General features: G+C 47.0%; 1 protein-coding gene across 1 annotated transcript in view; it reads right to left on the reverse strand.

Moving 5' to 3' along the window:
- Positions 1-11,683: 11,683 nt before the first annotated feature.
- Positions 11,684-18,187, reverse strand: part of LRRC56 (leucine rich repeat containing 56) — a 71,881-nt gene continuing 65,377 nt past the window's right edge. Inside the window, exon 12 of the mRNA XM_051621068.1 lies at positions 11,684-11,781. Coding sequence (XP_051477028.1) covers positions 11,684-11,781 — 98 coding nt within the window. The remainder of the gene's footprint in view (positions 11,782-18,187) is intronic.

The following is an 18,187-nucleotide window of genomic DNA, read 5'->3' on the forward strand; positions in this document are numbered from 1 at the left end:
CCAAATTCAGGTGTCAGAGAGGATAAATGGAGTCTAACAGCAGCTAGATGAAGGACTTTCCTAGATACTGTGGGACCCTCAAAGCCATATAGCAATCATTTTGAAAAACTCACCAGACAAGAAGCAAGAGGAGATACCACAGAACTGATAGGTCTGGAGGTGATCCAGGAGACCATCTCCAGCTCATTGCCAGCACCCACTGCTCACCCTCTTCCTCCTCAAAAAAATTTACAGCCACTCTGGTTCACTCCTGCCAAGTTTTTCTTCCCCTACCTCTGCTCAGATGTGACCCTGTCAGCTGTTTTTCAGCCAAGAGGATGCTTTACACTAAAGGGACCTGGAGACAGGCCTTGTATATAGGAGGTGTGGGTGCCACCCACCAGTTAATGCCTCTGCATTCCTCATTTAGCCTGAGAGATGTATAGCCAGGTTTGTATATTGCCCATGCAACTTATCATTTGTGCATACTGCTTTCCAGCTTCAAAGCACTTCAGCAGACATTTTGCAAGCTCCTTCCCAGTCCTCATGTGACAAGAGTTTTGGAAAGGGAGTAGAGGGTGGAAGGGGAGCAGGAAAAAGGAAAGCTAAATAATTTTCCCTGAGACAAAAACAGTCAGCAAGAGCCAAGATTAACTATCAGCATCTCCTGCCTTTGAATCTCATGCTCTGACCTTTGGCTGTACCTCACTACCTTCAGGTTCAAAAATGGCATCATGAAGCCTGGTGCTCATCTTCCTACAAGAGAGCAGATTTCAAGGTATTCGCTTCAGCTCAGCAGTCCTGCAGTTACAGCCACTGGACCAAGGACCAAGTGATCCTGGACCAATTATTAACCTAAATCTTTTCAAACATCTGGCAGTGGTTAGTAAAACCATGATCAGCATGTGTTTCCCTTAACAGCACCACAGGAAAGATAAGGAAAAGGATCCATCCATGATCTCTCATCTCAGCTGATACTTCAGACTGGTTAAAGCAGGCAGTAGTAGCCTGACAACCTGTTCTTTGTCCTCCATTCCACCAGCACTGCTCTTGGTGCAGAGAACTGGATCAAGATCTTGTCCAGCTGTAAAAAATCTCCAGGGGAGAAAGTGGTTATTTTTTTCTGACAGACCAGTGCCTCTGCATCAGGCAATCAGGGAAATGCTTGTGCAAATGAAAGATAAGGTGGAGGAGCAAGTGCTTGGATGAGGCTGGGGCATGGCAACAGTTGAAACCACTTTTCCTGTTGCTAACTGTAGCAGTATAGCAGCTCCAGGCATGTTGATGGAGCTACAGCAAACTGGACCAGCACTGTCATTTGTATTGGCCTGGAAATAGCTGGTCTAGTTGCCCATAATTCATATGATACTGATAACCCTGCCACAACTTTACCATCAGGACTCCTGACTTGCTAAACTCCATATATCATTGCTGAGAGCAGCCCCTCTCCTGGGTGGTCCTGGGCTCACGAACTACTTATTTTATCCCCATTGCTGGAACAATCTTGGACTGAAGACTGTTTTTGCTGGTTTTGCTGCATTTTTTCTCTCTTATTACACAGGGAGAGAAAAGCTCATTAAAACAGAGAGAGCAGACATACCCCCTGTCCTTGTCTCTCAATCACAAAGCAAAATGAAAAGGCTCTAGCAGGTAACAGTAGCAGCAACTCATCCAGAGTGTTCCCAGTGCCAGACCCACATGATGAGCTGCTTCCTTGAGTGAGGTGAGAACAATAATATCGGCTCCTTGGCTCTGCTGGGAGTCCCTACCTAAACCTGCCATTTGCTGTCCTCCTGGCAGTGTATGTCAAGGCTCTGGGCCCTCCCCCTCCTTTTCTTCCATCCTCCTAGATGCAAAATACCTGTAATGCATAGACCATCTTTCCCAAAGCCCTTCAGGACCTGCTGATGAAGACTCCAGAAGCATTCAAGGACTCTAGTGTCACCAGCGCTGTGGGAATTACTCTTTTCTGCGGTAGGAGAGGGTGGCAACTATAGGCATCAAGTCTCTAGCCCCTCCTTCCACAAGCAGAGAGGACAAAGCAATTTTGGCTTCTCTACTGATGGCTATGCAGGGTGAACAAACACAAAATGCTGAAGCCAAAGATGGCAGGTGTGGAGGTGATCCAGAGCTGGAGACAGCCCCAGACATGAGGGCTAGGTGAGGACTACTAGCTCTGTATATGCTCAGGCTGAGTAATATCCTGAGGAGATCACACACATGTGGAGGTGGCTGAGACTTGGGAAATCTTGCCCCAGGGCCAACAGGACTCTTGTGAGTGACTGTGTGAACTCCTGCAGATCCCACATTCATTAAAAGTGGGATTAAAAGTAAAATTAATGTATCCTTTTAATAACCTCATTAATGATGTCTGCTCCCCTAGGAACTGGGATTGCTTGGGGCTCATGTCTATGAAGAAACTCTGAGCTTATGCTGAAGCCTTCTGCTGAGTGAGCTTTGCCAGAGTCCCTCTGCTACAAGAAATTCCTGATGTCTAACCAAGTTTGGATTTATGCTGGGCCTTTTAGGGTCAGTGAGTGACTCTGTGTTTCTCTTTCCTCCCCTCAAGATTAAGTTTTGGGACATTTGTAGGTGCCCTGAAGCAGGGCATCTCTACTTCTCAAGAGTGTTTAAAGGGTATGAAGAGAAGGAAGGGGCACAGACTGCCAGGTGCACAAGTGTTACACAAGTAAGTGTCTCTTCTCTAGGAAAGCAAGAGGAAATAAAACATATAAAGTGTTATTTTTATTGGTAAGGAGAAGAAATAATTTCCTGGTCATGATTCAGTGCTGTCATATGGAGTCAATGACTATGCTTTATACACCTCACAGCTTTACCATTAAAGCACCACTCAAGACAACACACCTCTACAAGTAAGGTGCAATTACCTGGGAGTTCACTAGCTCATCACCAGCAATTACCCATCAACCCACCCTAATCACTGCCTCATCACTACAGCCCTAAAACTGGTAGTTCCTACTCTCAACAGTAAATACCATCATTAAATTCTGGGAATGAATTTACTACTATCCACGGACTGATTATTTGCTGGGGTCATTGCAAACATGCAAATTGAGCAGAAGGATTGTTATAAAATATGATTCAACTCAAATAAAAGCAGATGCTAATAGTGAGCAATAGTCGATGTCTATTCGATAAAACATGAGGAAAGACAAAGTCATTTGATGACTGTGAAAGTCCTGCTTTGCTGGAGCTAGTGCTCCCAGTTCATAAACTGTCTCAACAGAACTGTTCAGAACATACAGAGAGAGGTGAATTTATTCCTACTTATGACCTGCAAGGTGGGTAGGCTTTCCTCTCTGTTGGGTTTCAGACTGACATTACTGTTATAGGTTTAATAAAGCCTGCAGAATGTACCTGGCTTAACCCTTCAGAGAAACATGGCTCATTTGAACTAACTGGAGCAGAGAGAGCTGTTGGTCTGGGCAGAAGCAACATCACTCAGTCCCAAGTTGTTGAACTTTATAACTTGGCTCTAAAAACATGATTGTTTAAAAAAGAAAATGAAAATATCCAATTCATTAATTCACTTTTAGTATTCTGAATTTCCAGGTTTGTTGAGGTGAAACCTTCTCTAACTACATGAGACAGATGTTTTTCCTTAACTTTTACTTGGATACCAAAACCATCATTGATTCTCAGAAATTCAGTTACTGAGTCTTCTATGCAAAGATATAGTGCTGTAAAGCTCCTCCTAAAATTGCAAACTTTTGTAACACTGCATAATGCAGTATTTGTGTGTGGTTTTGTTTTGTTTGTTTGTTTTGTTGTTTGTTTTTTTTTAAGCTGGCAACTTGTGCTACATAGTCCCATTTAAACAGTGAAAAATTACCTGTGTATCAGGCCTGTCACTTTCCCTCTCTTTAATCCCTGCTCTAGCCCTGGAAGAGGCTGACTGTGCTAATCTCACATCTCCAGGTCACCACTGCAAATTCAAGTCAGCAATAACCACAGTTTGCTTCCCATCATGAGGATGCTTGGTGATTGCACCACTCGTTAGGGGACTCCTTTGGAAGAGGAGTCCTTGTCCATCCTGCTCCCAAAGTCCCTGTGCCTCTGTATGGTCTGGGATAGCCCCTGTGCTCTATCACCCCACTTAAGGGACAGATCTAGCTGTGATCTGGCTGTGGGACAGAGGGAAACAGCTGGATGGCTGCAGCCACTTTGCCAAAGCATGTGCCCTGAGCCAGGTGTACTCCCAAGGGTTCTCTGGACAAAGCCTACAAATGTTCTTTCAGGAATGGGACAAATCAATTATGCCCCTTCAGCCTAAGGATGCCCCTCTTCTGCTCCAGCTTTGCTTGACACACCATCAGCAAAACCATCTTTGTTCATTTTAGTATGTCTTTCTTCCTTTTGCCTGCCACCAGCATGCCAAGGAACTGATCTTCTGCTACACGCATGAGGATAGAACGGATATCCAAGTCTCCTCATGCCTTTGTGCCTATGGGAAAAGCTTTTTCAGGCAGTCCCCAGCCATGTGCTCTGATAAATAACACAAGCTCTCAGCGAAAAGGTCTTGGCATTGTGAGCCCAGTCTGGCCACCGGATATGGCACCAAGGCTTTTCTGATTCATAGTGCTGCTTTTCAATGCATGCCACTGCATCCGTGCAGGACGCCAGCCTTTCTGCAAGCTCATGATCTGCCACTGAGCCAGGAGGCTCATCCAGAATGGATGTTACACTGTGGAGGGGGTTTCTCATATTGGACAGCTTGGGCCTGCCCCGTCATTAATGGCTGACACATGGTTTCACATTTGTGGCTCTGACAGTTTTAATGCACTGTGCTGAACATTGCCTCTCTGTCCAGGCAAGCATCCTTCTCCTGCCAGCACCTCACGTTTCTGCTGCCTTCTCCCACGTGGAGGAAAAAGCCCTTTCTTCAAAACGCAGCCCCCCTAGTGCCCCTCATTTCCCTGCTTATGGCTGAGTCTGAGAGGCCCTTCCCTCCTCACCATCCTCCCCAGCACCAGGGGGACAGGCATGCAGGCAGGTCACACTGAGGCAAAAGCAGAGCAACTCTATCAGCAGCACAAGCTCTTTAATTTCCATTTAAAGCCACCTTTTTCTAGCACAGCTCCTAGCCCTGGGTACCCTGCAAGGCTTTTGTGAGTATGATTTAATAGGTGAACCCAAACCTACCCAAAATCACCTGCTCTGTCCTCTTGGGGCAAGCGAGCTCATCACAAGACCTTCTGAGGGCCCCCTGACTCCTCCCCCTGCCCGCGCATCCTCTCGCAAGCCCCACTCCGCTCACACTTTCAAGACCCTAAGAAAAGAGTGGTTCCTCCCCCACAGTTAAAATAAGCTACTTCACCGCCGTGTGACAGTGCGGGTGCTGGCTGAGTGACATGCAAAGTCAGCGCCGATGGCAGCCACATAACACTCGCCCTGCAAAATGGGTGAAACTCACTCAGACTCCAGAGCCGGGGCTGGGTCACGGGCCGGGACCGCTCAGGGGGTACCTGGAGGCTGAGGGCCGGTGGGCCATGTGCTGCTTCTCGCTCCGCAGTGCCAGCCTTGCCCCACAGCCCGCCGTGCTCCCGGAGCGAGGACTGGAAAGTCTGGCTCCTCTGCTTCCTGTTGCCAGGACACCTCGGCGTTCAAACTCGAGCTGGGACCAATCAGCCCCAGGGTTGGGGAGCACCAGCTCGACGTCATCCGCCGCTGGTGTTTATTTGAGCTAAAAAGCGTGACAGCGGTGACACAGCCCGTGGAAAGCTGCCTTTTTGCGGGTTGGCTCTGCCCCTGCCTCTCCTGCTTACTGGAAGTCTCTTCTGTGAGGCTGTGGAAAATGAAAGAGCAGCTGAGAAGGCAAAGGAGAAGAGCTCTTCCTTCTGACTGCTAAACTGAGTTTGAAAGGCTGGGCTCTTCTGCACCTCATGGCGCCAGCCCAGACCCCAGGTCGTGTCTGTCCGGGAGCCATGGAGCTTCCCAGCAATGGCAGGGCACTCCTCGTGCTCCCAGTGCAGCCACTTCCACCTGCCTACCTCTGCCCCAGACCATGCAGCATACGCACAGACTCACAGCTTCAGGAATGCTTTCTGGCTTGGATACAGTCACAATGGCATTTTTTCTCCCACCAGGCCCTGCAAGGTATTTTCTACAGAGCCTAGAACTGGAGTCCTAAGCCCTCATGAGCACAGGAAGCTCAGGTACACAATGCAGACAGGGAGAGTAAGACCTACCAGGCTCCTTCCCAAGGTGGTGTAGGTCCTGCTCAAAGCTGCCCTATGAGCACAGGTGAGATGGTGATGGGGTTGCATGGAGGGCACTTGGGTAGCCCATATGCAAAGAAGAGGCTGTTGGGTTTCATAGCCAGAGCCATGTGGCTCATGTCACAGGAGGCAGAGGGCAGAGTCAAGACAATGGCATCACACCACTGGTCTGGTTTTTCCATCAGGCTGCATGGTGATGCAGCACTGTGATTTTCAAGCATCTGGGATCTTTACTTGTAATGCATCTTTATTGCAAATCAGGACAGAGTGAAGCAAACTCTACTTCAGGTCAATCAAGCACAGTGGTGGCAAGATGCTGAGATGCAAGAACAAAGGGAGGAAAAGGGGGAAAAGGGGTACCAACATCCCTACATCCCTATCACCTGACTGCTCAACTTAGGTTCAGGTGCCTAGCACCTGACACGCCTCGATGGACCTGGTACCTCTTCTCCTTTCATGCCTTTTCTTGGCCTTTTTACAACCTCAGTGCCTTTGTGTTTGTAATGCTGGAGCATGTTGCCATGGTTAAAGCTATTATTCACAGCAAGGTTTGCATCCTACCTGTGAGACAGATAGATATGGAGATGTGCATGAATACATATCTTTACCCTGATTCCAGTTCCCACTGGGCATGAGCGAACAATCTGATGGTGCAGGAAAACCCTTAAGGGAGGATGAGGAGAGAAGGAGGGTGTTACCTTGGAGGAGTTTGTCCAAGGACAACATAGGCTAAACCAAAATTATGGGAAAGAAGAGATGATAACCTGAAAGCAGGTGATGTAGGGAAAGCAGAGATTGGCATAGGTTTGTTAGAGGTAGTATTGGACCAAGAAAACACACAACTTCAAGCTGTCTATTCTAAGGCTCAAATGTCCATGTGGAAAAGTGGGGAACACAGTTCCCTCCCTGTACACTGTTCCCCTACTGGTGTCCCTGCTCATAGCAGGGAGGTTGGAACCTGATGATTTTTAAGGTCACTTCCAACCTAAACCATTCCATGATTCTACAGTTCTGTGATTGTATGAAGTGAGACTGGAGGTGACAGCTGTTGCTCAGGAAAGCCATACCCATGCAAATCAGGGAGATGACATAAATCAGAGTGGTGTGGGGAGCGGAGCGCATTCGAGGGTAACCAATTAGCAAGATGTAGGGGTGCTGAGGGGTTAAAGGGTTTTACTGAATGCACAGAACACACTCTGAGCGGTCCGGGCCCGTGACCCAGCCCTGGCTCTGGAGTTTGAGTGAGTTTCACGCATTTTGCAGGGCAAGTGTTATGTGGCTGCCATCGGCGCTGACTTTGCATGTCACTCAGGAGAGTAAAAATCCAGGAAGGAGCCAAGCCCTGAAACAACAAAGATAATAATTTTAGCTGCCAAAGAAGCGATTCAAGCCAAGTCATGAGAGAAAATTTGTGGTGGGGCCAAGAGGAAGGAAAAATTGCAGAAAAAAAAATAAAATAGGAGGAGTTATTTTTCCTCAAGACATATTCACGTTACAGCCTTACCTGCAGCAAAGTTCATGTCAAGACTCAAATTGTGCAGCTGGATCTTGCTTTTATAATAGGCTGAATGCCTTCAAAGAAGTTTGAAGTTCCAGATTGAGCCTATCACGTACTTATCAGCATGAAAGAAACCAGGAGAGAATTGACCACAATGAGGTGTGTTTGCTTGCTTTGGTTTTCTATGTTGTCTTGTAAACAAGTTTTACCTGGGATAAAAGCAAAGGGAAGAAGCTGGTACACCTCTAAATGAGTTCCCTCCAGCTCTCAGACAACACCAGGCTCCTGCCTACAGTCCCTTAGACACCATGAGCTCTCTGCAGGAAAATCAAGCATACTTGACACGGGGGAGGACAGCTTTGTGGTCAGGACACAGCCCAATGCTCATAGAAACACCCAGACATCACCTTTCAGAGGAGAGTCCTGGAAATAAAAACAAAACAAATTAACAAAAAAAAACAACCAAAGCAACAAAACCCAAGCTGATTATTCATGGCATGCAGTGCCAATTACTTTAACAAAAGGGATCTCAGGAGTTGGCACAGCCTGCAGCCAAGAAACAGCAGCATCTGGAGGGGGCAGAGCCATGGTCACCAAACTGCTGCACTGACCTGTGCCCCAAAAGGCTCCTCTTTGCAGCCTCAAACCCAAAATATAATAGGGCAACACAGAGAAGGGGATGAAGGAGGATCAAAGGTCTGGAGGTGCTTCCCTGCATGCAAGGACTTGTGTACACCAAGATTACTCAGTCTGGAAGAGACATGATTGAAGAGGCTATGGCAGAGGTCTATGAAATCACACATGGCCCAAAGAAGGCTGATAAGGACTTGCCTTACTGCCTTTTCCCACTGCAAAAATTGGGGCTGATTTCAAAGCATGCAGGTCCTCGTGTTGTGGGGGGCAGTCCTGAGGAACTCCTTGTCCAAGGATGCTGTTGGCTGTGAGGATTTACTTGTGTTCAAGATGAGACTGGACAAGTTGGTGGGGAAAAAAAAATCATCTAGATTAATAAAGGCAGACATATGCTATTTAGGAAGTGTGTGGGGTTGTGCTTTTTATCTGAGTTAATAAAGAATGGTGAGGGAACATACAGGCCACACTCTACCATGGTGGACCGCCCTCCTGGAGGAGATGACAAGGGGTGGGAATTGAGGGGGTGCTAGGCAACATGCCCTTGGGAGCTCCTACTGCTCCCTGCACATTTCCTAGGACATTTAACAATTCAGAGAATTGGTCTCTCCCAGTACAGGATCTTCTCCTTACTCATGGCTAAGCAGTCATGTGGATCCCAGTCTTGTCCCATTAGGTCTCCCAGAATAAGAACTGTCCTATTTACAGCTTATCACCAGAGAAGCCTGACAGCAAGTGACTTCTCCCTGTAGTAGGTCCCCTCAACTGCTAGCCAAAGAAACCAAGTTGCAGCCTTGACCGACATATTGCTGAAGGTTGATTTGTTACACTCAACAGAAAGACAGATTCATAGAATCAGTTAATTTGGAAAAGACTTTTAGTATTACCAAGTCCAACCATAAACCTAACACTGCCAAGTCCACCACTAAACCATGTCCCTAAGCACCACATCTGCATGTCTTTTAAATACCTCCAGGGTGACTTCCCTGTGCAGCTTGTTCTATAACTTGATAACCCTTTCGGTAAAGAATTTTTTTTCTAATATTGTGAGGGACCAGTCCTCAGGACCTGTACTTGCTGGAATTGGAAACCCCATTGTAACCCCTTGAAAAGAGTTTATTTTGCATCCTAAAAGGCCTGCCTGAGAGGATGGACACAAGATGGCCTGCATCTGACCTAAGGCCTGCATCTACAGCGATAAGACAGTGATCAAGGGGTGGAGGGGGAAGAGGTCCACTCCAGCTGCTCAGGTTTATGTCTCAAACATGCTTGCTTAGACTTGAGAAACAAGGAAATCAGGCCTACAGAACAGGGGGCTGCAATGGTGGGCTTTGGGAGCCTCACTGATACCAGCTCTCCCCTATTGGCTGGCCCAACACTGGATCCAGGACTGGTGATTTTCTATTATCTATCTTTCTAAACTTTTCTTCTACTCTCTCTCTTCCTTCCTAACATCATTAAGTATCGCAAGGCCTAACCACTTTTTTTTTCTCAGGCTGTGCATCTTAAATATATTATTTGAACTCTTGTGATCTAATTGTCAGTCTTTATGATTGTGCAGCCTAAGAGAATAATTGAAGTATCAGTATTCCTTCTATAGTTTTAATTAAACCTGATTCAAATACAGACCTTGAGTGTCGTTTCACCTTAATCTGATCAAGGGGTATTGGAGAGTCGAGCATTTCCTTGGACTGTGACATTTTAATCACTCTCCCTGAAAGTGCCAGGTCTGAGACAAAGGCTGGATCCAGCCACACCTGGGCTCCTCTCTGAGAAGGAGTTTAGGAAGCAAGGGGGTCCAATCTGAATCTCCCTGGGTTGCCCTACCTGGATTGTAACAAATATCCAATCTAAACATCCCCTGGCACAACTTCAGGCCATTTCCTCTTGTCCTATTGCTTGTTACAAGAGACTGACTCCCACCCTGCTACAACCTCCTTTCAGGTAGTTGTAGAGAGTGATGAGATTCCTCTCAGCCTCCTTTTCTCCAGACCAAACAACCCCAGTTCCCTCAGCGTCTCTTTGTAAGGTTTTTTCTCCAGACATTTCACCAGCTTTGTTGCCTTTCTCTAGACACTCTCCAATACCTCAATGTCCTTCTTTAAGCGAGGGGCCCAGAACAGTAGTAAAAGTGTGGCCTCACCAGTGCTGAGTACGGGGGCACAATCACTTCTCTGGTACTGCTGGCCACACTATTTCTGATACAAGCAAGGCTGCTGTTGGCCTTCTCGTCCACCTGGGCACACTGCTGGCTTATATTCAGCCAGCTGTTGACCAATACCCCCAGGTCCTTTTCTGCTGGGCAGCTTTCCAGCCCCTCTTCCCCAAGCCTGCATGCGGTTGTTATGACCCAAGTGCAGGACCCAGCACTTGGCCTTGTTGAACCTCGATTGGCCTTGGCCCATCTATCCAGCCTGTCCAGGTCCCTCTGCAGAGCCTTCCTACCTTCAGACAGCTCAGCATTCCCTCGCAGCTTGGTGTCATCAGCAGACTTACTGAAACTCAATGCCTTTGTCAAGATCATTGATAAAGATGTTAAACAGAACTGGCCTAAATACTGAACACCACTGTGACCAGCCAGAATGGATTTGACTCAATTCACTGAAGAATCCCAACAAGCCTACAAGGGATCATCCATCTCTTACAGAGTTAAAGCTCCATCTCCAAGTTCACGCAATCCTGTTCAGCTCGTGGCTGTATTTCTCTACCAAAAGCACACTGCTCACGTTAGACAGCATAAAGCCACCCACCTCTCTCCTTCGATCTGCTTGTCAGATATGCTCTGGCCAGTGCTGGCTCCAAGCTGGGAAGGGGAAACCTTTGCCACAACAGTGGGTCCCCCTGCCAATTTCATGTGTGCTGAACCGCATGTAATACTTGCTAGCTCAGGCAACCACAGAGCTTTAATGTTGATTGAAGTGATGTCTGCACAGGTGCTGGGAACAGGAGACAGCAGGCTCAAGATGCCCATATGCTCCTTGTTGTTCCTTCCATAAGATATCTCCCTTGACTTTGCCTCTGACCTTGCCTTCCTCTAGATACACATGATGAGGGACATGATGGCAAGGCAGACACTGCAGTCTGGCTATTATGGAGTTATCAAGCCCAACAACAGGTGTCAGGCACCAGCCAAACCCATGTTTGGTCAGTATCTCGTGCCTATTGGGAACCACCTCACCTTGGCCAAAAGGAACTTGCAATCTCACAGAGAGGTCTTTTCAAGTTCTAATGAACTCCCAAAATTCTAGTGCATCTGCCTGGCTTACATTTCACTAGCTGGTGATCACCTCAAGGACCTCAGCCCCAAGCATGGTGCTGCAGAAGTTGTGGTAGACCCCTACACTGCCGGTGTTGTCCCGAAAGCGGGGTCTGTTACCCGGTGTGCAAGAAGCCGATCCACACACAGAGTCGAGGTATTCGCTTTAGTATCTGGTTCTGCACAGAAAAGGGAGCTGGGAGGTATTCCACAGAGCAAGCTCAGTTTCCTGAAAAGCAAGTGCTACTTTTATACCCAAAAATGTGAGAAAGAACTTGATCTCTAACATTATTCTATCACTCACACACACAATTGGTCAACTTATGCCTCACTTCCATTTAAAGTGGCAATGCTCAGGAATTTCACTGTGTGTGCTCAGAGGGTGGGGGGCTTGTTGTTAGTAGGGGTCCCTCTAGCCTGTGGGTGTGAATTTAGTGTGCTAATGGCTCATTAATATACTAATATGGTGATTTCAGTCATTCAGTGTTTTCCCACCCAGTGCTTAAGGCTGTAACCAAGATATGCTGTGGGGATTGCTCCTTTCCATCCCTTTCATCTGACTAGCAGGTGTCCTACAGGCCTGTCTTAAGGCTGGGCTGGTGACCACTTGAGGTGTGTTTTTCTCTAATTGGAGCCTGTTTTTTTTTTTCTAATTCTTTCTGTTTCACTGTTACCTAGGCCTTGTTTTTATTCTGTGTGTCCCTTATGTTCTCTTTCACATGATTTTTTCCCCAATGTGATTTTTTCCCCCAATTATTACTTATTTCAATTAATAACTGACAACATCAGGACATCCTAGGAAGGCAATGTACTATTTAAATTGGAGCTGCTGCACTCACAGTGAGGATAAAGATCTTGCTTAAGCCAAAAGTTAATGAGATGGCACGGGTTCTGGGCAGGCTTTGTACTTTTATTCTTCCCACATTAAGCAGTGGCATATGAGGACCAGGGAGCTGAGGGCTGAAAGCTGAAGGTTAAGGTCAGGTCAACGGGCCCTTTTTCTCTGCCTTTCAGCCCCAAGGCCCTGAGGCAGAGGTGTTACCTAGAGTAAACAGTATTAAAAATGCAGTCCTCCTTTCTTCCTGGCCTCTTTCCCTTTCTTACAGAGGACCTGCCTTGGGTTTGAAAGCCAGTTTGGATGCCTCTTTGCCCCAGGCTGGCTGGACATGGGAGCAACGGCAAATTATGACTCTGCTCCCCTCTAAAGTCCACCAGTCTCTCTTTCCTAGGTCGAGCTCACTCCTACACACTCACAAGAGTCTGTAAGTGCCTGAGCAGTGCACAGAAAAACAGGCCTCAGCTTCAGACTCTGCAGCTGACTTCTTGGGTGATTTGTTCATAGACTGATTCAGCTACTCTCGAGTTTCCTTGCAGAAGGGTAACTGAGGTCTGGGCTCTGGTGTCTTTTCTCCAAAGCAAAGGTCATCATCCCTCCCCTTGCCACCCCTGTGGTGTGTGTCAAGGGTGGTGATGTGGAGGTGATGATGTCTGTGGTGGAGCGGTGGTTTCTGTTTGATCACCTCAGTGGTACCACAACTTAAAAACAAGTGGGTTGTTTTCCTAGGTCCCATTGTGCTGGGGACTGCCCTGGCATGCAATCAAAAGCACCCACTCTCACCAGTGGCATCAAAGACAGTAGAGCAAAACACAGTACCTTAAAGATCTTTTTTGCAATGCAGATTTTGGTGAATACAATTAATATGCACCTTTTGAAGCTGTAACCCAGTGGCTGCACTGGCTGGAGGGTTCAGAGGTCACAGAAAAGTGACTTGTGGTGACTGTTTCCTAAAGGGATCCAGCTAGGCAATGGGAAAATTTCAGAGGGGACAATGGCTGTCTAAACATTGAGTGTGCTATGGGGACCAGGAGAGGTTCCCCAACACTTCTGACCATCTCTGCTATTGGTGCTGAATCCAGACCAGTCAGAGAGCACCAAGCAGCTTGGAGAGCAGTGAGAGAGGAGGGGATGGGAGGAAAGACAGATAATAAACAACCACATATACTTTCGCTCTCATCTTCTGGCTGCTGCTTCAAGCCTTGTTAGCATTCAGAGGTTGCACTTATTAAAAGCTGTTGGAGTAACTAAAGTGGACAACTTTCCCCTTCCCCTCCGCCTTTTTTTTTTTTTTTTTTTTTTTTTTTTTTTCATTTTTTCCCCACAAATATAGATAGATAAACAGAGAGAGAGAGAGAGAGAGAGAGTTTGGAAATCACAGAATCACAGAATCACAGAATGAGGTACCAGTACAGAATACTTAAAAGATGTGATCATAGAAAGTGTTGTACCCTTTAAAAGACAAAGATACTTCACTTTAAAAACACCTGTCCCTGGTATTTATACCAATAGAAATGTCGTGTGCACACTAGGAGAATTGTTTAAAAATAATTAAGAGTACAAATTTAGATTAGTTGAACCACATTAAGTCTTTTTGTATACACTCTCATTTGAAATAAACGCTCTTAATTCAGGTTTAATTTATAATTAATTGAAAAAATACTTAATTAAACTGAAGGGACCACTGGTCAATTATGCTTCTTTCCAATGCAACCAAGACCATAAAGTGAAACATTAGCTGGAGAGCAGCCTCCATTGCTCATATCTTCTGTCCAGTTCTGGCTTTTGCTCTGGTGAGAGGAGCAAGTGTAAACAATCCCCTGCCATCACCAAGTGGGCTTAATTGAGAGTGAGCTGTGTCAAACTCATCTAACCAAATCCTGCGGTAGAACCACTGTTTTTGTGGAGGGGTAAAAGCAGGATACAACATATTTTAATGTTAGTAAGACTTTAGGCATTGTTATAGATAAAATGTTCTCATAGGTAAGTCTGGGGAATGATTGTAGAGATAAAAACACTATACATGGAGTGTGCAGAGCATATTTATTGGTTGCTCAGATCAAAACAGAGAGGGCAAAAAGTTGTTAACCCATTCAGGTATTCAGTTTGGAGACAACAGCAAACAGGAGGAATTGCTGGCACACTTGAGAAAAGAATTGCAATTCAAAACATTATTGAGAAATTGGAGAAAGAATATGGACACATGCCCCAAACCTTCCTGCCACAAACAGAACTCAACAGAAGTGAGGGTGTGGTGAGATGGGATAATCAGTTGAAAGAATGGAGAATGCAGAAAGGTGTTCTTGCTGGGATAATAAATTGGACAAATGTCAGAGGGAAGGATTTCTATAGAAAAGGTACTTTTGATCATAATTCATTATATAGGTTAATTATGCCATGTGGGATGGTGTAAAACAATTCCTTGTATGGTTATCTCTGCTGTGTGCTGGTAAGACTTTTCAAGAGAGGTAAGAAAACCTTGATGAAAGCTGCACAATCAGATGGGAAGAAAAGCGATCAGGGAGGGGCTGGTACGGGAATTGGAGCTGAGGAGATGTTTCAAATACAGAACCGGCTGTGATGGAGACCTGGGTTTGTGCAGGCAGAACAAAAACTAACTCTCTGTAGTGTGGGAGCAAGGGTGGTCTGGACTAGATGGGGGAAACACCTCTATCTCAGCTGTCAGAATTGCAAAAACTAGTGCTGGCACTGCACGGGTGGGAGGGCAGGGGAAAAGTGCCAGAAGAGCCCAGGGCAGGGCTGGGCAGCACAGTGTCACTTTCCCATGACCTTTCCACTTACCTCCTTCCACCTAGCCAGTAAACATTCTGTTTTCTTTTACTCAGAAAATGAAACAGCGCTGGGGAATAGCTGCTTGGTTTCATGATGTGGCAGCTAATCGACTAGTCTTTATGTCCAGAACTCACTGATGCCAGCGAGTTTGCAGGCGTTGACCATGGCAGTTTGTAGCATGCACCCTGCAAAACCAAGTGAACAAGGAACAGGGATGGTCCTTGGGTCCGAGTATTTCGGTTTATATTGGTGCCCCTTAGCTGTTCATGGCATTGCTGAAGGGATGGATGATGGAGGTTTTTCCTAGAGCTACCAGCGTAGACTACAAAGTTATTCCATCCTGCATGTCAAAGGCACAGACCATTGCAATTTCAATTCTGACTCCTACCTTTCCATCCCGCCTTGTAGAGATCAGATTAATTGAGGTACATGGTCAAAGACATTGAAACAAAGAAACCGATAACCAAATGGCTGCAGCTATCCAGCTGCAAAACTTGCATGGAGATAAGGACTGTAGTTTTGCCGTGAATAAGCCTGGGCTAAAAGAGGCACTAACTCTATGTGTTTTTATCCTAACAACTACTTCAGCTGCCTTGTTTCGATGAATACTCTGCTATTACACTGCTAGCTTCAATTAAAAAAAAATCACCACCTTTTGGGAGAGTAAAAAAAAAAGTGAGAGACCTGTGAAAATGAGCTGAGCCACAAAGAGACCTCACCATGTGGCAAACATTTGTGGTGGCTTGGAGCACTTGTAGGCTGAAGCTCCTGGGCATGAAGCCCAGCATATCCCTGGGGCACTGCATATAGGGCAGCTGTAGCCCCTATAGCACCTTCCCCTTCAGCTAAGCACCAGCAACCCACTGTAAATGTTGCCCCTGAACCCACTATTCTTCTCATGGGACAGAGTGGTGGCTTTAATGAAGGGTTAGCACTCTCCAAGAGAAACTTAGCAGTGTGGGGTGCATGCATCACAACTGCTCCTCCACCTCCCCTGCTCCTGGCACACCACCCACAGACCGCCATCGGCAGCTCCTCAGGGAGTTCCACCAAAGCAGAGCTAGGTGGAGCTGCCAGCTCACCCTTATGAGATGGCACAGGCTTTTCAAGCTGCCTCTTCCCAGGGCTGCCTACCTCTGTGTGGGAAGTGTAAGTGAGGCATGTGTTGCTTCACTTGGTGAGCGGTCCTCTAGCATGTCCCAGTGCCACCAGTACTGGCACTGAAGCCTATGCTTGGTATTCCTTCAGAGCTGCCAAGCATCAAACCAGCTCAGGTAAGCACTATGTCACCCCTTCCAATGCCCTCTGGGCGGAGGGTAATTCAAGGCAGAGCTTTGCAACTGCTGGCCCAAAAGCAGAGGGATGCAATTTTTGTGGTCACTCTGCTGTCTAAAAAGCTTCTGTGCGTACTAAAGCACTGGCCATTGACCCTGACCTTGTCCACCACCTCACTGAAGTGGTGCTAGCCAGCAGCATTCCCAGCCTGGGAAATGAAACTCCTGGACAAACCTTCTTCCTTGCACACTCTCACTTTTTATTCCCACTTGAAACTTTAGGAGGACTGTGAGAAAGAGCATCCACATCTGTCCTTTAGAGATACCCACCCCAGCAACCCCATGGGATCTGCTGCCTGCAAGGACAGGCTGGCTGGTAGCAGGGGAAGATGTTACCTGCTGTGGTACATGCAGAGATAAGGTGTTTGTGCAGGGTTAGAAGAGCCAGGACCACTGTGGGCTGGTGGATTTGGCAGATCCCATCACTAAGTAAAATCCTATATTTAATTCCCAGCATTTTGCTGTCTCAGTAAGGCCAAGCACACCCAAGGGAGGAAGAACAGGCAGCCCTACCTGAACCCCATGCAGCTTGCCAAAAATGCATTCAGCTGCTGGCCATGCAGCAGACACTTGCCTCAGGATGTCTCAGGGTTTTGTTGCCATCCTGACCAGGGAGAGACTGAGATGCTAGAGACACAGCACTCCTTTTTAAGTGGGAGCTGGCAGAAAATCCTGCTGTATTTTCATGCTGGGCTTTCAGCAATTGGATAAACTGTAGACAAAAATCTCTTGTAAAGGGAGTAAAAAAACCCTTTCACATCCAAAGCAGGAGGGGTGTGCTACCCAGGGATGCTACATGAGGGGCTGTCACCTTCTTGGAAGCCTGCCAGGGCAGGATGTAGCATGATGTTGCACCAAGGGTGGCATGGTGTGCCCAGGGGGACTATGGGCTGTGCATGCATGTGTCAACACAGCTGGAACAGTGTGACCTGCAGGCTATGGGCAGGGGCCAGGCTCTTCCCTTATCTCTTCAGTAAAGGCCTCTCTGGGGTCAGTCCAGGCCAACACAAGATGCAGCCTTTAATTACACAAGTCCAGTTTTGCAACTGCCATTGCTCACCACAGAAAAATCACATTTGGCACTCTAAGCTCTGCTCTGTTCTCCATCTCTGTGCCATTTTTAGCTCAGCTGGTAGCAGCCTGCAGTGCTGGGCTGAAGCCAAAAAGCTTTTTTTTAATGTAGTTGCTTTTGCATCACTATTGCGGGGGAGGAGGTACAGTGCTGCATTCATCTGAGGGTTGGGGACTTGGTCCACTAGCTGTGAAGGTAGCATCTGCCACAAGGGGCCAAAGGCCAGAAAAAGGGCTTAGGGAGATACTGTCTTTTGCACACAAGGGTTGTGGTTGTCACGTGCAGCAGACCCCACAAGTGACACTGGACACATGATAATAAAACAAATATACAAAAAAATGCCTTTTGCCCCCTCTCTGCTCTCCATGGTAATGGATGTTGCAGTCCCCTTCCCTTTTGGTGATGCTGAGGTGAGAGAGAAGAAGACAGATGGCAACGGAGAGGAAAATTATCCAGATCCTCCTCAGTGGCAGAAATTGTAGGAATCCCCAATTGCCAGAGCCAAGACCTGGAGCCGTGGGAGGGATGGAAGGTGGAGACACATGGCTCTG

This window comes from Apus apus, chromosome 5 (assembly GCF_020740795.1).
Source record: "Apus apus isolate bApuApu2 chromosome 5, bApuApu2.pri.cur, whole genome shotgun sequence".
Taxonomy (NCBI): domain Eukaryota; kingdom Metazoa; phylum Chordata; class Aves; order Apodiformes; family Apodidae; genus Apus; species Apus apus.